At 51.3% G+C, this 26,171-nt stretch overlaps 1 protein-coding gene across 1 annotated transcript in view; it reads left to right on the top strand.

The window, feature by feature from the left end:
• The first annotated feature begins 4,039 nt into the window (after window positions 1–4,039).
• UBR4 (ubiquitin protein ligase E3 component n-recognin 4) overlaps window positions 4,040–26,171 on the top strand; it is a 157,692-nt gene continuing 135,560 nt past the window's right edge. The window contains 8 exon segments of the mRNA XM_063942129.1: window positions 4,040–4,093; window positions 4,095–4,165; window positions 10,707–10,804; window positions 11,046–11,149; window positions 11,541–11,670; window positions 12,123–12,262; window positions 24,439–24,538; window positions 25,110–25,251. Of these exon segments, the coding sequence (XP_063798199.1) occupies window positions 4,040–4,093; window positions 4,095–4,165; window positions 10,707–10,804; window positions 11,046–11,149; window positions 11,541–11,670; window positions 12,123–12,262; window positions 24,439–24,538; window positions 25,110–25,251 (839 nt within the window).

Genomic DNA, 26,171 nt, shown 5'->3' with positions numbered 1-26,171 from the left:
GGATTACATTTTGTTGGGAGCCAATTAACCTACCAGTATATTTTTGGTTTGTGGGAGGAAACCGGAGTAACCAGAGGAAACCCACGCAAGTACGGGGAGAATATACAAACTCCACACAGCGTCATGGTGGGAATCAAACCCATCACCTTAGTGCTGTGAGGCAGTAATGCTAACCATTACACCCGTCGTACTGACAACAGCAGTGTGGCTCTCTGTGGCATATACAATGAGCGGGGTATGTATTGGAGGTGCACAGGCAACAGATTAATCCCTATAATTTCTGGCGTCCTGTATCTGCAATAGTGGTGAAACATCAGCGGGGGTATGCATGGCAATACTAGAAACAAAGATCTTGAAACATAGTAACTACAGACAGAAACAAGATAACAACATATACAAACAAAATAGCAACATAGTGGCGTGCGGCCCTACACAGGAAGATAACGTAAACTCTGACAGCACAGAGGCTGCCAGTATGTGGCAACATTACGGAATCTAGTGCAGAAGACTGACAACATACAGGACAGCATGAAAAGAACATATGTGGGAGAAGAACTATAATAATGCAATAACAGCACAGTGGGTATCACCAATAAGACAAGCCATACGGCAATTAATAGTATAATATCCCACAGAACATGGCATAGAAGTAATACAACAAACATCACGGCGGCTGATAAAACAATACACAAAATTGCAGAATGTGAAATACAAAAGGGACAAGAAAATTATGAAACAAAAAATGAAAAGTAACAAACAAAAAAATAAAATAGAAATAAAAATATAAAATGACAAATGTGATAAATAAGAGCATACAGCAGTGCCATGTAAAACGAATATACCCAACCCCTGTGTAATGTCACACAATGACCCAGACCTCAAAGAGGGTTAATAGAGGCTCCAAAGATGGACAATACCAAAACCCCGAGCACACACCTGTGCAGTAACTAGTAGGTACAAAGGGGCAAAAGCTAGTAAAGGGCCCAGTGTACACAACAGTGGCCAAATATACAGAGAACAAAATAAATTAAATGGCCTGGTAAGGGTCTAAATCTACACAAAGAGATAGTGGACATGTGCACGCTGCGGTGCCATAAATCGCATAAACATCACACACACACACACACACACACACACACACACACACACACACACAACACACACACATTTTATATATATATATATATATATATATATATATATATATATATGTGATGCCATAAATTTACCGGCTGTTGTAATCCCGGCGTTCAAGATACCGATGACAGAATCCCGACACCCGGAAAAAAGCCGGCGACCGGAATCCCGAACGAGGCCTGGTATTTCCACTCGTGTAGTGGTCCACGCCACCACTTGAAGGAGAATAGAATAGTGTGGCGAGCAAAGTGAGCCCACGAGGGGACGCGCTGCGCTCCCTACTGGCATTCTGCCTGATGGGATCCCGGCGTCGGTCTCCTGAACGACGGTAAAGCATACTGAACCCATTCAAAGCCAGTAGAACCACATACACAGTAATAAGGTCCCTGAAAAGTTGACCGCAATCTAGTCTAATGTATGCCTGCAATATATTATTGGGTGATTCGGAGTGCCACCCACATTACTATAGATAGATAGATAGATAGATAGATAGATAGATAGATAGATAGATAGATAGATAGATAGATAGATTAGATTAGGATCCAGTTAGCATACCACCGTTCGGGATGCTGGCAGTTGGAATACTGATGCTGGAATCCCAACACTGGCCAGTAGACTGACGCGAGGATCCCAACATTGATCACAATATCGGCGCCTGAATTCTTACTGACGGCATTTCGATCGTAGTTATGGCGGGGAGAGTTAGGCTGCGAGGGAAGTGGGGGGGGGGGAGTTAGGTTTAGGCACTACAAGAAGGGTTAGGCGGGGGGGGGGGGGTTAGGAATAGGAGGACAGAAGGGGAAGGTTAGAATACTTACCTAGCAGGTGTTGGGATTCTATGCATTGGGATACCGCTGTTGGTCTTCTCTCAGCGCTGGCATCCAAAGCGACAGTATCCTGATGCCATCCCATACACACGTGTATATATATATATATATATATATACACACACACACACACACACACACACACACACATACACACACACGTGAGACGGGACAGCTGCGGAGAGGTTGACTGGTCACCAGGGTTAGTGGGGGAGGAGGACGGGTGAAGGGTTTGTGACTGAACCATGACGGGGGACTGGGAGGGAAGAAGTTAGGATGAATGTGCGGGATTGCCCTCGGATAGACTGGGACAGATAAATGATGGGAGGAAGGAGGGGGATTTGAGCCATGACAGGGAAGGCTGGGGTAAACAGCAGAGAGGGGATGGAGCCAAGCAGGGGCAGGGATTGACTGAGGTGACCTGTCTGAAACTAGTATATTAATTAATACAAACATAGAGTTATATAAAACAGTATCAAGTCACCAAATATAATTGCTAAAATTGTCATTGTGGCAGTGCATACCTTTTTATACAGCACTGCAGAACATGGGCATCCCTAAGTTCCCCGATCATCATCATCAGCAGCTGCTACATCCCGCAGCTCAGTCACGATCATCACCTGCCTTCACGGAGCTGAGCGCGGCTTCTGCAGGCAGCTGTACTACAGAGCGGCACTTGGGTCAGTCACACTGCGGCATGTGCACTGTGACATCAGGGAGCGGCCGTGTGGGAGAGGCTGGACAAGGACAGAAACCGAAGTGCACTGTTCCGCAGATCGGATCAGGAGATCAGATCCGATCTGTGATGGGGGATGAGGGGGGGGGGGGGGGCGGTAAGCAATTGCAGGAGGAGAGGAGGTGGGTGAGGTCGCGGAGGCTCGGGTGCTATTGCGGGAGGAGAGAGTGAATGGGTTTGCAGAGGGAGGAGTGAGAGCTGATAGGTGGCCACAACTTCTGTGCTCTTCATCTCTTAAGATGATTCATCAGCTGCGTTCTGTGCCGCCCTCCAGTGGCCGGCGCCCATAGGCAGCTGCCTAAAGCTGCCTAATGGTTGCGCCGGCCCTGCTGAAAACTCACCTCTTCGTGCAGCTTATCACATTCAGAACCACCCACATAACTCTCAATGCTTCCCTATCTAGTTACAAACCCACAGTACAGTCCACACATATCCTCACATATTTTCTCTTCACTTTCCCATCCTCCAGACCCCAGGCCAACATCACTGTGTGACCATATCATACAGCCCACCATGAACCTTTGCACATCTGTCCGGACCGTTATACAATAGATAGCACCTATCCTTGTGTATCAATGGCCTACTTCCTATAGAGTGTAAGCTTGCGAGCAGGGCCCTCCTACCTCTATGACAGTCTGTTATTACCCAGTTTTGTTCTATCACTGTTGTTTCCAATTATAAAGCGCAACAGAATTTTTAGCGCTATATAAGAAACTGTTAGTAAATAAGCACGGATAGTGTAATGGTTAGCATTGCTGCCTCACAGCACTGAGGTCTTGGGTTTGATTCCAACCATGGCCCCAACTGTGGTGGAGTTTGTATATTCTCCCCGTGCTTGCGTGGGTTTCCTCTGGGCACTCGGTTTCCTCCCACAATCCAAAAATATACTGGTAGGTTAATTGGCTTCCAACAATATTAACCCTAGCGTGAATGTGTGCGTGTACATGTGATAGGGAATATAGATTGCATGCTCCACTGGGGAAGGGACTGATGTGACTGGACAAATATTCTCTGTACAGCGCTGCGGTATATGTGCGCACTATATAAATAACTGGTAATAATAATAATAATAAGATCCAGAACTACATGATGCGTACAGCTAATATTTATGGCAAGCCTCACACTGAGGGGTATTTGGGTCAGGAGTGACCCTCACAATCAGAAAAAGGACAGGAGAGTAGGGAGCCCTGTATTGTCTTCACTCAGTCAGTGCCCCTACCAACATGGCGGGACAGATCGCTGCTACTACCAACATGGCGTCCGAAGCCGGCTGTGACAGGACGCTGTTTCGGTAAAGGAAGCTCTCACTTCCGGTAGCTGCTCAGTCACTGTCTGCAAGATGGCGTCGAGTGGCGGCTCCTCGGGGCCCGGCTGGGAGGTGGCGGTGCGCCCTCCTCCTGTCTGCCTCCTACACCGCGTTTGACATGAAGGAGCTGCCGCAGCTGCTGTCCTCCGTGATAGAGAGGTGAGGAGGCCGGGGGAGGGCGCCCGGAGAGGAGACAGCTGTGTCACTGCGGCCATGACAGACCTCTCCACCGCAGCCACTGAGCCCAGCTACCCCCCCCCCCTAGTCACTGACACCCCTGACCGATGTCTCCCCCAGCCACTGACACCCCTGACAGAGGTGTCCTCCCCCCCCTGCCACTGACAGCCCTGACAGAGGTCCCCCACCCCAGCCACTGACACCAGTTACCCCTCTCCCCTCCCTGGTCCCTGACACATATCCCCTCCACAGACACCCCTGACAGACACCACACACACACAGGCTACTGACTCTCAGACCCCCCTCCCCCCCTCCCCCCCTCCCCGGCCACTGACACGGACCCCCCGGCCACTGACACAGACCCCCCGGCCACTGACACACCTGACACCAGACCCTCCTCCCCAGCCACTGACACACCCAACACAGACTAAACCCCCGCCCTTCGGCATCTGACACAGACACCTCCTCCCTGGCCACTGACACACACCTGACACAGACACCCCCTCCCTGGCCACTGACACACACCTGACACAGACCCTCCTCCCCGGCCACTAACACACCTGACACAGACCTCTCCTCCCCGGGCCACTAACACACCTGACACAGACCCTCCTCCCCGGCCACTAACACACCTGACACAGACCCTCCTCCCCGGCCACTAACACACCTGACACAGACCCTCCTCCCGGCCCACTAACACACCTGACGCAGACCCACCTCCTCCCGGCCACTACACCACCTGACGCAGGACCCCTCCTCCTTCCCGGCACTAACACACCTGACACAGACCCTCCTCCCCGGCCACTAACACACCTGACACAGACCCTCCTCCTCCCCGGCCACTAACACACCTGACGCAGACCCTCCCTCCTTCCCGGCCACTAACACACCTGACGCAGACCCTCCTTCCGGCCACTAACACACCTGACACAGACCCTCCTCCTTCCCGGCCACTAACACACCTGACACAGACCCTCCTCCTTCCCGGCCACTAACACACCTGACACAGACCCTCCTCCTTCCCCCGGCCACTAACACACCTGACACAGACCCTCCTCCTTCCCGGCCCACTAACACACCTGACGCAGACCCTCCTCCTTCCCGGCCACTAACAACACCTGACGCAGACCCTCCTCCCCGGCCACTAACACACCTGACGCAGACCCTCCCTCCTTCCCGGCCCACTAACACACCCTGACGCAGACCCTCCCTCCCCGGCCACTAACACACCTGACGCAGACCCTCCTCCCCGGCCACTAACACCACCTGACACAGACCCCCCCCCCCCCCCCCCCCCGGCCACTGACACAGACCCCCCCCCCTCCCCCGGCCACTGACACAGACCCCCCCCCCCCCCCCCCCTCCCCCGGCCACTGACACAGCCCCCCCCCCTCCCCCCCGGCCACTGACACAGACCCCCTCCCCGGCCACTGACACAGACCCCCCCCCCCTCCACGGCCACTAACACAGCGCGCCCCCCCCCCCCTTCCCCTTCCCCCTTCAGCCCTCCCCGGCCACTAACACACCTGACACAGACCCTCCTCCCCGGCCACTAACACACCTGACACAGACCCTCCCCTCCCTGGCCACTAACACACCTGACACAGACCCTCCTCCTTCCCGGCCACTAACACACCTGACACAGACCCTCCCCGGCCACTAACACACCTGACACAGACCCCCCCCCCCCCCCCCTCCCCGGCCACTGACACAGACCCCCCCCCCCCCCCCCCCCCCTCCCTGCCACTGACACAGACCCCCCCCCCCCCCCCCCCCTCCCCGGCCACTGACACAGACCCCCCCCCCCCCCCCCCCTCCCCGGCCACTGACACAGCCCCCCCCCCCCCCCCCCCCCTCCACGGCCACTAACACAGCCCCCCCCCCTCCCCGGCCACTAACACACCTGACACAGACCCTCCTCCCCGGCCACTAACACCTGACACAGACCCTCCCTCCCTGGCCACTAACACACCTGACACAGACCCTCCTCCTTCCCGGCCACTAACACACCTGACACAGACCCTCCCTCCCCGGCCACTAACACACCTGACACAGGACCCCCCCCTCCCCGGCCACTGACCCAGACCCCCCCCCCCTCCCGGCCACTGACCCAGACCCCCCCCCCTCCCCGGCCACTGACACAGACATCCCCCCCCCCTCCCCGGCCACTGAGACATCCCCCCCCCTCCCCGCCCACTGACACAGCCCCCCCCGGCCACTGACACAGACCCCCCTCCCCGGCCACTGACACAGACCCCCCCCCCTCCCCGGCCACTAACACAGCGCCCCCCCCCCCCGGCCACTGACACAGACCCCCCCCCCCCCTCCCCGGCCACTGACACAGACCCCCCCCCCCCCCCCCCCCCTCCCCGGCCACTGACACAGACCCCCCCCCCCCCCCCCCTCCCCGGCACACTGACACAGACCCCCCCCTCCCCGGCCACTGACACAGATCCCCCCCCTCCCGCCACCTGACACAGATCCCCCCCTCCCCGGCCACTGACACAGATCCGCCCCTCCCCGGCCACTGACACAGATCCGCCCCTCCCCGGCCACTGACACAGATCCGCCCCTCCCCCGGCCACTGACACAGATCCGCCCTCCCGGCCACTGACACAGATCCGCCCCTCCCTGGCCACTGACACGATCCGCCCCTCCCCGGCCACTGACACGGATCCGCCCCTCCCCGGCCACTGACACGGATCCGCCCCTCCCCGGCCACTGACACGGACCCCCCCTCCCCGGCCACTGACACTGACTCCCCCCCCCCCCCCCCCCTCCCCGGCCACTGACACGGACCCTCCCCCCCCCTCCCGGCCACTGACACAGACCCTCCCTCCCGGCCACTGACACAGACCCCTCCCTCCCGGCCACTGACACAGACCCCCCCCCTCCCCGGCCACTGACGCAGACCCTCCCTCCCCGGCCACTGCACAGACCCTCCCTCCCCGGCCACTGCCACAGACACACCCCCCCCCCCCCTCCCGTCCACTGACACAGACCCCCCCCCGGCCACTGACACAGACCCCCCCCTCCCGGCCACTGACACAGACCCCCCCCTCCCCGGCCACTGACACAGACCCTCCTCCCGGCCACTGCCACAGCCCCTCCCCTCCCCGGCCACTGACACAGACCCCCCCCCCCCCCCCCCTCCCGGCCACTGACACAGACCCCCCCCCCCCTCCCGGCCACTGACACAAGACCCTCCTCCCGGCCACTGACACAGACCCCCCCCCCTCCCCGGCCACTGACACAGACCCCCCCCCTCCCCGGCCACTGACACAGACCCTCCCTCCCCGGCCACTGACACAGACCCTCCCTCCCGGCCACTGACACAGACCCTCCCTCCCCGGCCACTGACACAGACCTCCCTCCCCGGCCACTGACACAGACCCCCCCCCCCCCCTCCACGGACACTGACACAGACCCCCCCCCCCCCCCCCCCCCCCCCCCCCTCCCGGCCACTGACACAGACCCCCCCCTCCCCGGCCACTGACACAGACCCTCCCTCCCCGGCCACTGACACAGACCCTCCCTCTTCAGACCCTTTTTCCTTGGCTACTACTGCCAGACTGTGTTATCCGCCCTGACAGAGACCTCACTGTGCCAGCTCCCCAGTCAGAGTCTGGACCATATGACCAGGCATGACACCAGCTAATGTGGGGTTTATACTCCCCAAATATAACTGCTTGAAGTCTTCATCTCCTGTAGATGTAGGTGGCGGTGTGCTTTTAGTAACCAGCCATGTGCCTAGTGCTCTGGTGCCAGCCCTGTGACATGTAGACAGGCGTCAGTTCTGGGAACCAGTCACTATTTATAATCCCATTTCACACATCGGCTGGTCTGTAGATTGTGTCAGGAGAGTTTATATAAGTGTTATAGCTGGCACACGGCCTCGGGGTGTTAGTAATCCTTTCACAGGGATGGTGTGACCAGAGAAGAGGCTGCCACTAGAGACCTGCTTACATTAACCAAACGAGTTTAGTTTGTGACACGAGAGGTTTCTATAATGGAATAAAGAGCATGAAGGCGGCCATTTGTAGGCTCTCTGGATATTTATGTTATAAGATGCTGCTACTGGAGATATTTATTTATATTGTATACACAAACACACACACACACCTACCTACCTACCTACCTTGCATTAGATCGGGAGATTACCTACGTGCGTTCATCGCTGGTGCCCCATTGCTTGTGCATGCAGGCCAATATGGACGATCTCTTCCATATTCGCCTGCCTGCACTGCTATGGTGACGGGGGGGGGGAGTGAAGAAACTTCACTCCTCCATTACTGCCCCCCCCCCCCCGCCGCCGCCAGGTCGCTCGTCGCCCGTATCCTCCGTCGGGCAGCTCGGCGGCGGATTGCAAAGTTTGTAGGGCCCATAAGGGGCCAAAGAGTCTTATCCTTGTTATCACTCGTTACGTACATATGTAAAATGGTGCTCCAGCCAATCAGCTCCTAATTTTCATCAGTTTGATAAATGCCAGTTAGGAGCTGATTGCCTGGAGCACCATTTAACGTATATATGTTACCAGTGATCACAAGAATATCACTCGTTGTAAAATCTGCCCCTAAGTTTTGTGCCCAGAGACCACTATGGACAGTGGGCAGCTGCATTCATACCCTCTGATGCACAGATTAGAACATGGCAGAGGGCCCCTGAATCAGAACACATGCACCGATCTTCCCAGACCCGCCAGGTGCAGCTGATGCAGAAGCTGTCTCTCTTGGAGACTCTCCTTCCCTGCGCAGTTCTCTGCATTATCTGGGGCCTAATACTGTTCCCAGGCTGGAAGATGTAAACATGGGAAGATTAAGGTGATGACCCCTGTATCACTGCGTATCTTATACAGTTCCCACTGAGCTCTTACAGTAAAACCCAGAAAAAAAGACATTTGCAGTAAAGCAACACAATGTTCTTCTCACGAAACTAGGAGAGAGGAAAGGGGTCTGTTTTAGGTGCACGAGTAGTTTAAAATATAACTTTTATTCGTTTTCATAAAAGTATATTCCATTTGTTTCTGAGTTGAGCAGATGCAAAATATCTTAGACATGTATTAGAGAAGAAAAATAGACAATGTGTATTGTTACAATGTATCTTATTTGTTTCTCAGGTTTTTTTAAAAATCCCTTTAATAATGGATATATTGTATTAACTTGTATCAAAAGCATATCCGGTCTCCTGGCAGCCTGCCAAGAATCATATAGAATGCTGTATGGAACATTGTAACCAGACGAGCGTCACTGTTATTTACTATTGTACAGACGGTCCTGTTCATACTTCAGTAATAAAAAAACTGGAATATATATATTTATTGAAGCTTCGACCGTTTACGTTCTGTCTCACTATTAAAGCGATTGAAATAATATGAAAATCAAACAAGACGCTTGGATTTTTTTTTTTTTTACTTGATTTAGCTCTTTATTTTTTCTTGTTCACATTGTCTATTTTTCTTCACATTTATTAATACATGTTTTTAAGATATTTTGCATCTGCTCAACTCAGAAACTAATGAAATACTTTTAAGTAGACTAATAAGTTATATTTTAAACTACTAGTGCACCTAAAACAGACCCCTTCCCCCTCTCCTTCTATAGGGATGGAGAACCTTCGGACCTCCAGCTGTTGTTGAACTACACATCCCAGCATGCCCTGCAACAGTTTTAGCATGACCAAATTGCAAAACTGTTGCAGGGCATGCTGGTATGTGTAGTCCAGCAACAGCTGGAGCGCCGAAAGGTTCCCCATCCCTGTTTTATACCAATCATGATCTGTGGTAGCACCCCATTTATTAATAACGACTATAATACATTGACATTAGGGGTTTCCAATTGAACAATTTAAAATTTTAAAATGTAATAATTTAAAATGTGTTAAAATATTGTACTTTTCCTGTCATTGCGTGAAACTAACACTACAGCCACGGAGAAAGTGCATACGTGGCCACAGAAAATTGTGCAATAAAACGATATTATAGGTTTGTCAGCGCCTTATCTTCTAGTTTAGATTTTTTTCTTCAGATTTCGAGGTTCTCAGGTTCCTTGTTAAGTGCAGCAGACAAAATACATAGTATAATATATAAATTCTAAATGCAAGATCTTTGCGCCTAATTTGGTAAATTAGCGCAGGCGAACTCTGTTCAGTGGCTACCCCGCACAGGTGAGTGTGGCTGCTGGTCCTCTGCCATGCATGGGGTGCATCGGGCATCTTCCCAGGACAGGATCGTGACATGTTTTATAGAACGCTGAGCCAGACATTAACAATATTCCTGCAGCAGACGAGAACCTAGTTTGTAAATAGAACTTACACGGTGATGTCGCAGCTGTTTTAGACTAAAAGATGATGGGTTGATTACTGGGGAGAGTGGGTTACTGCGCACATCAGACTGTAGTGACTAAAAGATGAAGAACAATAGAGAAAAATAAACGTTCTGTTTTATTTGCATTGAATCAATGTGCTTTAAGATTAATGACCCTTGTAAATGCCTTTGTTCTTCATTCCTTTCTCTGTCTCTTTCCAGCGAATCTGAGATTCTGCACCATGACAAACAGTACGAACCTTTCTACTCTTCCTTTGTGGCTTTGTCCACTCACTACATCGTCACTGTCTGCAACCAGAGTAAGTACCGTCCTCTGCTACAGAACCTCTGGGTGTCAGGCTGATGGGTGTGCTGATACTTATAGTTCCACAGCTGCAGGAGAATTGTCTTAGTTTCCTGCGCATTGGGAATCGTTTGAGCTGTACACTAATCAGCGTTTAGCCACAGATCCTCTGGTGTTCTACTTAAAAGATCATTTGTGCATTCCTGAAAATTGTCAGTAAGCCGGTATAACCTTCCACCGGTGTTCCTTTCTCCCAGTTCCCAGGAACCAGCTACAGTCTGTGGCTGCAGCCTGCAAAGTCCTGCTCGAGTTTTCCGTGCTCCGGCTGGAGAGCCCCGACGAGGCCTGTGCGGTGTCCCAGGTGGGTGTGTCTCTTTCTACAAATTGTGTACCTCCACCAGAATGGAAATCTGCATTTTATTTACAGCATTCAAGTCTCGCGTAACAGTAATACTATTCGTAAGCTTCCTTGGACACAGTAAGGGGGGAATTCAATTGTTTGAAAAGTCAGTTGGGTGTTTTTTCCTATCTAATAGACAGGAAAAAACAGACACCCAACTGACTTTTCAAACAAATGAATATCCCCCTAAGAGTCAGAAATAAGTACTGAAGCCCAGAAATCGCAACGTACGGCGGAGCATCTAAGTTTTGCCAAAATGGCTAGTTGTATGGGAACACATCAGTATATAATAGATTGGTGCATACTTCTGATTATATATAATAGCTGAGTGCATTGTGTTTGTATTTTGTAGAAGCACCTGATTCTCCTGATTAAAGGTCTCTGTACCGGCACCAGCCGCCTGGATCGCACAGAGATCATCACTTTTACTGCAATGATGAAATCCTCTAAACTCCCCCAGACTGTACAGACTCTGTCGGATGGTGAGTGTGTGTGTGTGTGTGTGTGTGTGTGTGTGTGTGTGTGGGGAGGGGGGGGGGTGTAAGGGTGGCTGTGAACGCTGGTGGATGTGGAGTTAGGCGCTGTGTAGTGTTCATTCTAGCACCCTGCACCTTTGAAATCCTGTGCAGTACCTCTTTCCTGCCTGGGGTGACGCGCTCTGCTCTGGTGCTTCTAGCACACACAGGTCTGTATCACAGCACTGAGTAACAGATCAGAGTGTGCTGAGAAGCATCACACCAGAGAGTGACACCCCAGGCAGGAAAGAGGAACTGCACGGATTTTGAAAGGTGCAGGGTGCTAGAATGAACACTAGCTGTGTAGACCACAGGCACCGGCTGCATCTGTGGGTGACGTTTAGCGTCTGTGGGGAAATAGCTATAGTTACGTGTGAATCTTGTCTGTTCGCCACCGCTCATGTGTTCTATCCCAACAGTGGAGGATCAGAAAGAAATTGCGGTCCTGCTGAGTCCCGAGCTGCGCCAGAAGGAGGTGAAAATGAACTTTATCAACCAACTGAAGTCTGTGTTTAATCCCAGGAGCTCGACTTTACCATCGACCCAGTCACACACGCAGGTTAGTTCTGTTTTCTTTCTCCCTGCAGTGTCATACGAGCAGGGGAAAGGAAATTACTTGGCACATGTTACCCATAATCCACTGCTCGCAGCCTGCATCAGATAACCTGTAGCCCCACGTTTGCATGCAGCTCTCCTGCCTCTGGATACACTGCTCTGACTAGCGCTATCTTACATAGTGTATTACAGTGTGTGAGAGACCCACCAGATGTATTCCATGTGGGCTTGTTAGACGGCCTTTACTTTTTGGTTCTGTCTGGGAGACATTACAGGCTATGGGTTTAGAGGGAGGCTGAGGAATAGGCACTAAATAGTTAATACTGTTGGAACTCTAGCCCTGCGCAGGAGAGGCGCGAATGTTTAGGTTGCCTGAATCCCACTTCTGAGATCTGGCTTTTGCAGGAGCGGGGTCAGACAGCCTCTTGGACATTGCAGCACGTTGCGTCAGTTATGCAGTTGCGCTGGGCGATTTCCTAGTGCCTCCGTACAGACTTTCCTCCTTTTCCAGATTCCACACTTTGTGGCCTCTGACGCCAGTTTTGCGGCGTCTGGTTTTGAGCACGGCTTGGCCGGTTCATGACTACTCTCTTTGAGGCTTGCTTTGGGAAGTCGCACAGTATGCAGTGTCCCCCAGATAGGAGGAAAGTAGGTTTCTCTGACGTCCTAGTGGATGCTGGGGACTCCGTAAGGACCATGGGGAATAGACGGCTCCGCAGGAGACTGGGCACATCTAAGAAAGATTTAGGACTATCTGGTGTGCACTGGCTCCTCCCCCCATGACCCTCCTCCAAGCCTCAGTTAGATTTCTGTGCCCGGCTGAGCTGGATGCACACTAGGGGCTCTCCTGAGCTCCTAGAAGAAAGTATAGTTTAGGTTTTTTATTTTCAGTGAGTCCTGCTGGCAACAGGCTCACTGCAACGAGGGACTAAGGGGAGAAGAAGCGAACCTACCTAAGTGGTGGTAGCTTGGGCTTCTTAGGCTACTGGACACCATTAGCTCCAGAGGGATCGAACACAGGACCCGACCTCGTCGTCCGTTCCCGGAGCCGCGCCGCCGTCCCCCTTACAGAGCCAGAAACAAGAAGGTGGTCCGGAAAATCGGCGGCTGAAGACTTCTGTCTTCTCCAAGGTAGCGCACAGCACTGCAGCTGTGCGCCATTGCTCCTCATGCACACCACACACTGCGGTCACTGATGGGTGCAGGGCGCTGGGGGGGGGCGCCCTGAGCAGCAATAATAACACCTTGGCTGGCAAAACTAACACCATATATAGCCCCAGAGGCTATATAGGTGTATATTAACCCCTGCCAGAAACGATAAAATAGCGGGAGAAAGCCCGCCGAAAAAGGGGCGGAGCCAACTCCCTCAGCACACTGGCGCCATTATTCCCTCACAGCTTCGCTGGAAGAAAGCTCCCTGGCTCTCCCCTGCAGTCCTGCACTACAGAAAGGGTAAAAAAGAGAGGGGGGGCACAATTTAGGCGCAATATATATATATATATTATAGGCAGCTATAGGGGAAAACACTCTGTATAGTGATATCCCTGTGTTATATAGCGCCCTGGTGTGTGCTGGCATACTCTCCCTCTGTCTCCCCAAAGGGCTTTGTGGGGTCCCGTCCTCTGTAAGAGCATTCCCTGTGTGTCTGCTGTGTGTCGGTACTGCTGTGTCGACATGTATGATGAGGATAATGATGTGGAGGCGGAGCAAATGCCTGTGAATGTGATGTCACCCCCTGCGGGGTCGACACCAGTGTGGATGGACTTATGGAAGGAATTACGTGACAGTGTCAGCTCCTTACATAAAAGATTTGACGACATAGGACAGCCGGCTACTCAGCTTGTGCCTGTCCAAGCGTCTCAAATGTCATCAGGGTTTATAAAACACCCGCTACCTCAGATGACAGATACAGATGTCGACACGGATACCGACTCCAGTGTCGACGATGATGAGACGAGTGTACCCTCCAATAGGTCCACCCGTTATATGATTGAGGCTATGAAAAATGTTTTACACATTTCTGATGATACCCCAGGTACCACAAAAAAGGGTATTATGTTTGGTGAGAAAAAACTACCAGTAGTTTTTCCTGCATCTGACGAATTAAATGAGGTGTGTGAGGAAGCGTGGACTTCCCCAGATAAGAAATTGATCATTTCTAAACGGTTAATGGCTGCGTACCCTTTCCCGCCAGAGGATAGGTCACGCTGGGAAACACCCCCTAGGGTAGATAAAGCATTGACACGCTTATCAAAGAAGGTGGCACTACCGTCTCCGGATACGGCCGCCCTAAAAGAACCTGCTGATAGAAAGCTGGAAAGTACCCTAAAAGCTATATACACACACACTGGCATTATATTGAGACCCGCTATTGCATCAGCTTGGATGTGCAGTGCTGCTGCTGCGTGGTCAGACTCCCTGTCGGAAAACATTGATACCATGGATAGGGACAATATTTTGCTAACGATTGACCATATAAAAGACGCGGTCTTATACATGCGTGATGCACAGAGGGATATTTGCCGGCTGGCATCAAAAATAAGGGCTATGTCCATTGCCGCCAGACGGGGGTTATGGACTAGGCAATGGTCAGGTGATGCCGACTCCAAGCGGCACATGGAAGTTTTGCCCTATAAAGGGGCGGAACTTTTTGGGGAAGGTCTTTCAGACCTCGTTTCCACAGCTACTGCTGGGAAATCGACTTTTTTGCCACAGGCTACCCCACAGCAAAAGAAAGCACCGTATTATCAGGTACAGTCCTTTCGGCCCCAGAAAAATAAGCGGGCTAGAGGCTCATCCTTTCTACCGAGGGGCAGAGGAAGGGGGAAAAAGCTGCAACACACAGCTAGTTCCCAGGAGCAGAAGTCCTCCCCTGCGTCCGGTAAGTCCACAGCATGACGCTGGGGCTGCTCAGGCGGAAGCGGGAACGGTGGGGGCACGTCTCAGGTTTTTCAGCACACAGTGGGCTCTCTCACAAGTGGATCCCTGGGTCCTTCAAGTAGTATCTCAGGGGTACAGGCTGGAATTCGAGACGTCTCCCCCCCCCGCCGTTTCCTAAAATCTGCCTTGCCGGCAACTCCCTCTGCCAGGGAGGCAGTGTTGGTGGCTATTCAAAAACTGTATTCACAGAAAGTGATCGTCAAGGTACCCCTCCTTCAGCAAGGAAAGGGTTACTACTCCACAATGTTTGTGGTACCGAAACCGGACGGTTCGGTGAGACCCATCTTAAATTTAAAAACCTTGAACACTTATATCAAAAGGTTCAAGTTCAAGATGGAATCGCTCAGGGCGGTTATTGCGAGCCTGGAGGAGGGGGAGGGGGATTACATGGTATCCCTGGACATCAAGGATGCTTACCTGCATGTCCCCATTTACCCTCCGCACCAGGAGTACCTCAGATTTGTGGTACAGGACTGTCACTATCAGTTCCAGACACTGCCGTTCGGGTTATCCACGGCACCGAGGGTCTTTACCAAAGTAATGGCCGAAATGATGATACTCCTTCGCAAGAAGGGAGTTTTAATTATCCCGTACTTGGACGATCTCCTGATAAAGGCGAGGTCCAAAGAACAGTTGATAGTGGGGGTGGCACTTTCTCAGGAAGTGCTACAACAGCACGGCTGGATTCTAAACATTCCAAAGTCACAGCTGGTCCCGACGACACGTCTTCTGTTCCTGGGAATGATTCTGGACACAGACCAGAAAAGAGTGTTTCTTCCACTGGAAAAAGCAGAGGAATTGTCATCTCTGGTCAGAGACATTCTAAAACCAGGAAAAGTGTCGGTACATCAATGCACACGAGTCCTGGGAAAAATGGTAGCTTCGTACGAAGCAATTCCATTCGGAAGGTTCCACGCAAGGACGTTCCAGTGGGACCTGTTGGACAAATGGTCCGGGTCCCATCTCCAGATGCAACAGCGGATAACCCTATCGGCCAGAACCAGGGTGTCGCTGCTGTGGTGGCTGCAGAGTGCTCATCTACTAGAGGGCCGCAGATTCGGAATACAGGACTGGGTCCTGGTGACCACGGATGCCAGCCTTCGGGGCTGGGGGGCAGTCACAAAGGGAAGAAATTTCCAAGGACTGTGGTCAAATCAGGAGATTTCTCTTCACAGAAATATCCTGGAGCTAAGGGCCATTTACAATGCCCTAAGCCAGGCAAAACCCCTGCTTCAAAACCAGCCGGTACTGATCCAGTCAGACAACATCACGGCGGTCGCCCATGTAAACAGACAGGGCGGCACGAGAAGCAGGATGGCGATGGCAGAAGCCACAAGGATTTTCAGATGGGCAGAGAATCATGTGTTAGCACTGACGGCAGTGTTCATTCCGGGAGTGGACAACTGGGAAGCAGACTTCCTCAGCAGGCACGACCTCCACCCGGGAGAATGGGGACTTCATCCAGAAGTCTTCCAAATGCTGGTCAACCGGTGGGAAAAACCACAGGTAGACATGATGGCGTCCCGCCTCAACAAGAAGTTGAAAAGATATTGCGCCCGGTCAAGAGACCCTCAGGCGATAGCGGTGGACGCTCTAGTGACACCATGGGTGTACCAGTCGGTTTATGTGTTTCCTCCTCTACCTCTCATACCCAAGGTACTGAGAATAATAAGAAGGCGAGGAGTGAAAACCATACTCGTGGTTCCGGATTGGCCAAGAAGAGCTTGGTACCCGGAACTTCAAGAGATGCTTACAGAGGACTCTTGGCCTCTGCCGCTCAGACGAGACCTGCTGCAGCAGGGACCCTGTCTGTTCCAAGACTTACCGCGGCTGCGTTTGACGGCATGGCGGTTGAACACCGGATCCTGAAGGAAAAGGGTATTCCGGAGGAAGTCATCCCTACCCTGATCAAAGCCAGGAAGGATGTCACCGCAAGACATTATCACCGCATTTGGCGAAAATATGTTGCTTGGTGTGAGGCCATGAAGGCCCCGACGGAGGAATTTCAACTGGGCCGATTCCTGCACTTCCTGCAAGCAGGGGTGACGTTGGGCCTCAAATTGGGGTCCATAAAGGTCCAGATTTCGGCTCTGTCGATTTTCTTCCAAAAAGAACTGGCTTCTCTACCCGAAGTTCAGACTTTTGTCAAAGGAGTACTGCATATTCAGCCTCCTTTTGTGCCCCCAGTGGCACCTTGGGATCTCAATGTGGTTTTGGCATTCCTGAAATCACATTGGTTCGAACCACTTAAGACTGTGGATTTAAAATATCTCACGTGGAAAGTGGTCATGCTGTTGGCCTTGGCGTCGGCCAGGCGGGTTTCAGAATTGGCGGCTTTGTCTTGTAAAAGCCCTTATCTGATTTTCCATATGGATAGGGCAGAATTGAGGACTCGTCCTCAGTTTCTCCCAAAGGTGGTCTCAGCTTTTCACTTGAACCAACCTATTGTGGTGCCTGCGGCTACTGGGGACTTGGATTCCAAGTTGCTGGACGTAGTCAGGGCCCTAAAAATGTATATTTCCAGGACGGCTGGAGTCGGAAAGACTGACTCGCTGTTTATCCTGTATGCACCCACCAAGCTGGGTGCTCCTGCTTCTAAGCAGTCTATTGCGCGCTGGATTTGTAGCACTATTCAGCTGGCGCATTCTGCGGTAGGCTTACCGCAGCCTAAATCTGTAAAAGCCCATTCCACACGGAAGGTGGGCTCATCTTGGGCGGCTGCCCGAGGGGTCTCGGCTTTACAACTTTGCCGAGCAGCTACTTGGTCGGGGGCAAACACGTTTGCAAAATTCTATATATTTGATACCCTGGCTGAGGAGGACCTGGAATTCTCTCATTCGGTGCTGCAGAGTCATCCGCACTCTCCCGCCCGTTTGGGAGCTTTGGTATAATCCCCATGGTCCTTACGGAGTCCCCAGCATCCACTAGGACGTCAGAGAAAAAGGAAGGATTTTTGAATCCCGGGTAGGACTCATACCAGCCACACCAATCACACCATATAACACGTGATAGGAACCCCGGTTAACAGTATGATAACAAATTGGAGCCTCTGAAGAGATGGCTCACAACAAAACCCGATTTTTGTAACAATAACTATGTACAGGTATTGCAGACAATCCGCACTTGGGATGGGCGCCCAGCATCCACTATGGACTACGAGAAATAGATTTACCGGTGAGTAAAATCTTATATTGTGTCAGCTCTACCGGGCACAGTTCCTAACTGAGGCTTGGAGGAGCGTCATAGGGGGAGGAGCCAGTGCACACCAGATAGTCCTAAATCTTTCTTAGATGTGCCCAGTCTCCTGCGGAGCCGTCTATTCCCCATGGTCCTTACGGAGTCCCCAGCATCCACTACGGACTACGAGAAATAGATTTACCGGTGAGTAAAATCTTATTTTCTCTGACGTCCTAGTGGATGCTGGGAACTCCGTAAGGACCATGGGGAATAGCGGCTCCGCAGGAGACAGGGCACATCTAAAGAAAGCTTTAGGATCACCTGGTGTGCACTGGCTCCTCCCCCTATGACCCTCCTCCAAGCCTCAGTTAGATTTTCTGTGCCCGACGAGAAGGGTGCACACTAGGGGCTCTCCTGAGCTCTTTGTGAAAGTTTTAGTTTAGGTTTATTATTTTCAGTGAGACCTGCTGGCAACAGGCTCACTGCATCGAGGGACTAAGGGGAGAAGAAGCGAACTCACCTGCGTGCAGAGTGGATTGGGCTTCTTAGGCTACTGGACATTAGCTCCAGAGGGACGATCACAGGTTCAGCCTGGATGGGTCACCGGAGCCGCGCCGCCGGCCCCCTTACAGAGCCAGAAGAGCGAAGAGGTCCGGAAAAATCGGCGGCAGAAGACTTTCCTGTCTTCAGATAAAGGTAGGCGCACAGCACCGCAGCTGTGCGCCATTGCTCTCAGCACACTTCACACTCCGGTCACTGAGGGTGCAGGGCGCTGGGGGGGCAGCGCCCTGAGACGCAATAAATCGATAGAAAACCTTTTATGGCTAAAATAAATGCATCACATATAACTCCTGGGCTATATGGATGCATTTAACCCCTGCCAAAACATACAAGAAAACGGATGATAAGGACGCCGAGAAAGGGGCGGAGCCTATCTCCTCAGCACACTGGCGCCATTTTCCCTCACAGCTCAGTTGGAGGGAAGCTCCCTGGCTCTCCCCTGCAGTCACTACACTACAGAAAGGGGTTAAAAAAGAGAGGGGGGCACAAATTAGGCGCAGTATAAACAATACAGCAGCTATAAAGGGAAAAACACTTATATAAGGTTATCCCTGTATATATATATAGCGCTCTGGTGTGTGCTGGCAAACTCTCCCTCTGTCTCCCCAAAGGGCTAGTGGGGTCCTGTCCTCTATCAGAGCATTCCCTGTGTGTGTGCTGTGTGTCGGTACGTTTGTGTCGACATGTATGAGGAGAAAAATGATGAGGAGACGGAGTAGAGTGTCTGTAATAGTGTTGTCACCCCCTGGGGGGTCGACACCTGAGTGGATGTACTGTTGAAATTGCGTGACAGTGTCAGCTTTGTATAAAAGACAGTGGTTGACATGAGACAGCCGGCTACTCAGCTTGTGCATGTCCAGACGTCTCATACAGGGGCTCTAAAGCGCCCGTTACCTCAGATACAGACGCCGACACGGATACTGACTCCTGTGTCGACGGTGAAGAGACAACCGTGATTTCCAATAGGGCCACACATTGCATGATTGAGGCAATGGAAAAAGTTTACACTCTTCTGATAATATAAATACCACCAAAAAAAGGGGTATTATGTTTGGTGAGGAAAAACTTCCTGTAGTTTTCCTGAATCTGAGAAATAAAATGAGGTGTGTGATGATGCGTGGGTTTCCCCCCGATAACAATTGATAATTTCTAAAAAGTTATTGGCAGTATACCTTTTCCCGCCAGAGGTTAGGGTGCGTTGGGAAACACCCCCTAGGGGGGATAAGGCGCTCACACGCTTGTAAGAACAAGGGCTCTACCCTCTCTGGAGATGGCCGCCCTTAGGGATCCTGCTGATAGAAAGCAGGAGGGTATCCTAAAATGTATTTACACACATACTGGTGTTATACTGCGACCAGCAATCGCCTCAGCCTGGATGTGCAGTGCTGGGTTGGCGTGGTCGGATTCCCTGACTGGAAATTTGATATCCTAGATAATGACAGTATATTATTGCCTATAGAGCAATTAAAAGATGCATTTCTATATATGCATGATGCACAGCGGAATATTTGCCGACTGGCATCAAGTATAAGTGCGTTGTCCAATTATACCAGTAAAGTGGTCAGGTGATGCGGATTCCAAACGGCATTTGGAAGTATTGCCTTAAAAAAAAAAAAAAAGGGGATGTACCCCAGGTCGCCTCTCAAAATAAGACGCCGTATTATCAGGCGCAGTCCTGGTTGGCAAGCGGACAAAAGGGTTCCTCTTTTCTGCTCGTGACAGAGGGAGAGGAAAATGGCTGCAGAGATCAGCCAGTTCCCAGGAACAGAAACCCTTTTCCGCCTCTGCCAAGCTCTCAGTATGACGCTAGGGCTTTACAAGTTCAGGCACGGTGGGGGCCCGTTCTCAATGAATTTCAGTGCGCAGTGGGCTCACTCGCAAGTAGACCCCTGGATCCTTCAGGTAATATTTCAGGGGTACAAATTGGAATTCGAGACGTATTCCCCTCGCCGTTTCCAAAAGTCTGTTTTACCGACGTCTCCCGCTGACAGGGAGGCAGTTTTGGAAGCCATTCACAAGCTGTATTCCCAGCAGGTGATAATTAAGGTACCCCTCCTGCAACAGGGAACGGGGTATTATTCCACACTATTGTGGTACCGAAGCCAGACGGCTCGGTGAGACCGATTTTAAAATCTAAAATCTAAAATCTTTGAACACTTACATACAGAGGTTCAAATTCAAAATTGAGTCACTCAGAGCAGTGATTGCAAACCTGGAAGAAGGGGACTACATGATGTCTCGGGACATCAAGGATGCTTACCTTCATGTCAAAATTTACCCTTCTCACCAAGGGTATCTCAGGTTATGGTACAGAACTGTCACTATCAGTTCAGACGCTGCCGTAGGGATGGTCCACGGCACCCCGGGTCTTTACTGAAGTAATGACCGTAATGATGATATTCCTTCGAAGGAAGGGAATTTTAGTTATCCTTTACTTGGACGATTCCCTGATAAGGGTGAGATCCAGGGAACAGTTGGAGATCGGTGTAGCACTACCTCAGGTAGTGTTGCGGCAGCACGATTGGATTCTCAATATTCCAAAATCGCAGCTGGTTCCGACGACTTGTCTTCTGTTCCTAGGGATGATCCTGGACACAGTCCAGAAAGAAGGTGTTTCTCCCGGAGGAGAAAGCCAGGGAGTTATCCGAGCTAGTCAGGAACCTCCTAAAACCGAACCAAGTCTCAGTGCATCAATGCACAAGGGTTCTGGGTAAAAATGGTGGCTTCCTACGAAGCAATCCCATTCGGCAGATTCCACGCAAGACTTTCCAGTGGAACCTACTGGACAAATGGTCCGGGTCGCATCTTCAGATGCTTCAGCGGATAACCCTGTCACCAGGGACAAGGGTATCCCTCCTGTGGTGGTTGCAGAGTGCTCATCTTCTAGAGGGCCGCAGATTCGGCATGCGGGACTGGGTCCTGGTGGCCACGGATGCCAGCCTGCGAGGCTGGGGAGCAGTCACACAGGGAAGGAATATCCAGGGCTTATGGTCAAGCCTGGAGACATCACTTCACATAAATGTCCTGAAGCTAAGGGCCATTTACAATGCTCTAAGCTTAGCAAGACCTCTGCTTCAAGGTCAGCCGGTGTTGATCCAGTCGGACAACATTACGGCAGTCACCCACGTAAACAGACTGGGTGCCACAAGAAGCAGGAGGGCAATGGCAGAAGCTGCAAGGATTCTTCGCGGGGCGAAAAACCATGTGATGGCACTGTCAGCAGTTTTCATTCCGGGAGTGGACAACTGGGAAGCAGTTTTCCTCAGCACGACCTCCACCCGGGAGAGTAAGGACTTCACCCAGAAGTCTTCCACATGATTATAAACCGTTGGGAAAAACTCGACAGGTATTGCGCCACGTCAAGGGACCCTCAGGCAATAGCTGTAGATGCTCTGGTAACACCGTGGGTGTACCAATCAGTGTATGGGTTCCCTCCTCTGCCTCTCATACCCAAGGTACTGAGATTGATAAGATGGAGAGGAGTAAGCACTATATTAGTGGCTCCGGATTGGCCAAGAAGGAATTGGTAACCGGAACTTCAAGAGATGCTCACGGAGGATCCGTAGCCTCTACCTCTAAGAAGGGACCTGCTCCAGCAAGGACCTTGTTTGTTCCAAGACTTACCGCGGCTGCGTTGACGGCATGGCGGTTGAACGCCGGATCCTGAAGGAAAAAGGCATTCCGGATGAAGTCATCCCTATCCTGATCAAAGCCAGGAAGGATGTAACCGCAAAACATTATCACCGCATTTGGCGAAAATATGTTGCGTGGTGCGAGGCCAGTAAGGCTCGACGGAGGAAATTCAACTGGGTCGATTCCTGCATTTCCTGCAAACAGGAGTATCTATGGGCCTGAAATTGGGGTCCATTAAGGTTCAAATTTCGGCTCTGTCAATTTTCTTCCAAAAAAGAACTAGCTTCAGTCCCTGAAGTTCAGACATTTGTTAAAGGGGTACTGCATATACAGCCTCCTTTTGTGCCTTTAGTGGCACTTTTGGGATCTCCAGGTGGTTTTTGGGTTCAAAAAGTCACATTGGTTTGACACACTTAAATCTGTGGAGTTAAAATATCTCACAGAAAAAGTGGTCATGCTGTTGGCTCTGGCCTGGGCCAGGCGCGTGTCAGAATTGGTGGCTTTATCCTGTAAAAGCCCTTATCTGATTTTCCATTCGGACAGGGCGGAATTGAGGACTCGTCCTCAGTTTCTCCCTAAGGTGGTTTCAGCGTTCACCTGAACCAAACCTATTGTGGTGCCTGCGGCTACTAGGGACTTGGAGGACTCCAAGTTGCTAGACGTTGTCAGGACCCGGAAAATATATGTTTCCAGGACGGCTGGAGTCAGGAAATCTGACTCGCTGTTTATCCTCTATGCACCCAACTAGCTGGGTGCTCCTGCTTCTAAGCAGACTATTGCTCGTTGGATTTGTAGTACAATTCAGCTTGCACATTCTGTGGCAGGCCTGCCACAGCCAAAAATCTGTAAATGCCCACTCCACAAGGAAGGTGGGCTCATCTTGGGCAGCTGCCCGATGGGTCTCGGCTTTACAACTTTGCCGAGCAGTTACTTGGTCAGGAGCAAATACGTTTGTAAAATTCTACAAATTTGATACCCTGGCTGAGGAGGACCGGGAGTTCTCTCATTGGGGGCTGCAGAGTCATCCGCACTCTCCCGCCCGTTTGGGAGCTTTGGTATAATCCCCATGGTCCTTACGGAGTTCCCAGCATCCACTAGGACGTCAGAGAAAATAAGAATTTACTTACCGATAATTCTATTTCTCGTAGTCCGTAGTGGATGCTGGGCGCCCATCCCAAGTGCGGATTGTCTGCAATACTGGTACATAATTATTGTTACCAAAAAATTCGGGTTATTGTTGTAGTGAGCCATCTTTTCGAGAGGCTTCTCTATTATCATGCTGTTAACTGGGTTCAGATCACAAGTTGTACAGTGTGATTGGTGTGGCTGGTATGAGTCTTGCCCGGGATTCAAAATCCTTCCTTATTGTGTACGCTCGTCCGGGCACAGTATCCTAACTGAGGCTTGGAGGAGGGTCATAGGGGGAGGAGCCAGTGCACACCAGGTGATCCTAAAGCTTTCTTTAGATGTGCCCTGTCTCCTGCGGAGCCGTAATTCCCCATGGTCCTTACGGAGTTCCCAGCATCCACTACGGACTACGAGAAATAGAATTATCGGTAAGTAAATTCTTATTTTCTGTGTACTCGCCATAAAAAGTGTTCATTTGGGGGACGCTGCGTTCCCTTCCTGGTTGTTTATTGCTGGTTGTGCCGTTGCGTACTGAGGACTTCATTCAGCTTTGTTAGGCAAATAACGGAGAGAGGGGGAAGTTTCAGCTCCAATAGTTCTAACTATTCAGTGCCTACTCCTCATCTCTAAACCCACAGTGTTCAGGGTCCACCACATGGAATCAGAGAATTTCATTTTATGATGAGAACAAAAAAATTCTCCCTTCATTCTGACCTGGCTTCTGACGTGATTTGTTATTAGGTGGAGACCGAGGGAGACGACACAAGTTCTGATCAAGCATCTGCTGCTAAAACCAAGAGCACCTTCATAGCCCAGAATGTGGTCAGTCTTCAGGAGCTGGGTAAGACGGGTACAATCAGGTTCTGATTTGACTTCCATGTAGTGAAACATATTTAATTTGTTTTGGACAATGCGTCCTGATATAAATGTGGTATCTGTTAGTTTATGGTCTTACTTAGCAGCCAGAAAACCATTCCACATAGAAGGGTTACACTCCTTGCTGCATGGGACCCCCCACCCCATTCCCAACCACCACCTCTGACAACTACAGTGGGATCTTGCCCTGTTGTCACACTGGTGGGCTACGTATCGGGGGTCCCGGCTAAGTTACATCCTCTGGTCAGATATTTATTCTGCTGTTATGTGCTCGATGTTAGTAATTAGCAAGGTCTGCAGTTAATGAACTCTTAAATGGTTAATAAATCCCCAGTGGTTGATAGATGTCGTCCTATAAAGCGAGGGCTGGGTGATTGGTGCAGGCTGGTTTCTCCTAGACGTAGTGTAGAGTTAATATAATAGTCCTGTCTATTCTACAAGTAGTTGTTTATTTAGGTCCAGTGATCTACCTTATGGTGTTCTTTGATATGTGATGACTTGATTTGCTCATTAATGTTTGTCTTGGTGTGTTGTAGGTGGGTCGGAGAAGTTGCTGAGAGTCTGCCTGAACCTACCTTACTTCCTGAGATACATTAATCGTTTCCAGGATGCCGTATCAGCCAACTCCTTTTTCATAATGCCGGCGACAGTGGGAGACGCCACCGCCGTCCGTAATGGGTGAGTGGTTGACTGACAGATTTTACCCTGTTGCAAATGCTTGTAGCTGACCTTTCACTGAGCGTTCATGGTCATCTCATTGTCACATTAGAAGTCCCCTGCCAATAAAAACCAGTGTCAACAGTTATGATGTCAACGTTGTTGAAATGTCTTTGATTGCTGATATGGAGTTTAGAGTTAGGTACTAGGAAGAGGGTTGAGCTGCAGGGTTTATGCTTATGCACTAGGGAGAGGGTTAGGCTGCAGAAGGGGAGGGTTAGGCTGCAGAAGGGGATGGGGAGGGTTAGGGTTGGGCTGTGGCAGTAGAGAGTTAGGCACCAGGCAGAGGGTCAAGCTGCAGGAGGGGAGTATTATGGTTATGCTCTAGGGCAGGCCTGGCCAACCCGTGGCTCTCCAGCTGTTGTAAAACTACAAGTCCCATCATGCTTTGCCACAGTGTTGCTATTAGGGAATGCTAAAACTGTGGCTGGGCATGAAGGGATGTGTAGTTTCACAACATCTGGAGAACCACAGGTTGGCCAAGCCTGCACTAGGGAGAGGGTTAGGCTGCAGGGAGGGAGAATTAGGGTTAGGCAGTAGGGGGTGGAGAGGGATAGGCTGTGGGACGGAAGGGTTAGGATTAGGCTGCGGGAGGGGAGGGGAGGGTTAGGATTAGGTTGCAGAGGTGAGGGTTAGTCACTATAGGATGAATTAGGCTTTGGGAGCGGAGGTTAGGGTAGGCTGTGGTGAGTTTTAGGCACTAGAGGATGAGTTAGGCTGCAGGAGGGGGAGGGTTATGGTTAGACACTGGGAGGGGAGGTTAGGGTTAAGGACTGGGAGGGTTAGGGTTAAGGACTGGGAGGGTTAGGGTTAGACTGTGGGAGGGGAGGTTAGGGTTAAGGACTGGGAGGGTTAGGCTGCTGGAGGGGAGGGTTATGGTT

Source organism: Pseudophryne corroboree, chromosome 10 (assembly GCF_028390025.1).
Source record: "Pseudophryne corroboree isolate aPseCor3 chromosome 10, aPseCor3.hap2, whole genome shotgun sequence".
In the NCBI taxonomy this organism is placed as follows: Eukaryota; Metazoa; Chordata; class Amphibia; order Anura; family Myobatrachidae; genus Pseudophryne; species Pseudophryne corroboree.
This window is presented reverse-complemented; position numbering and strand designations above follow the sequence as displayed.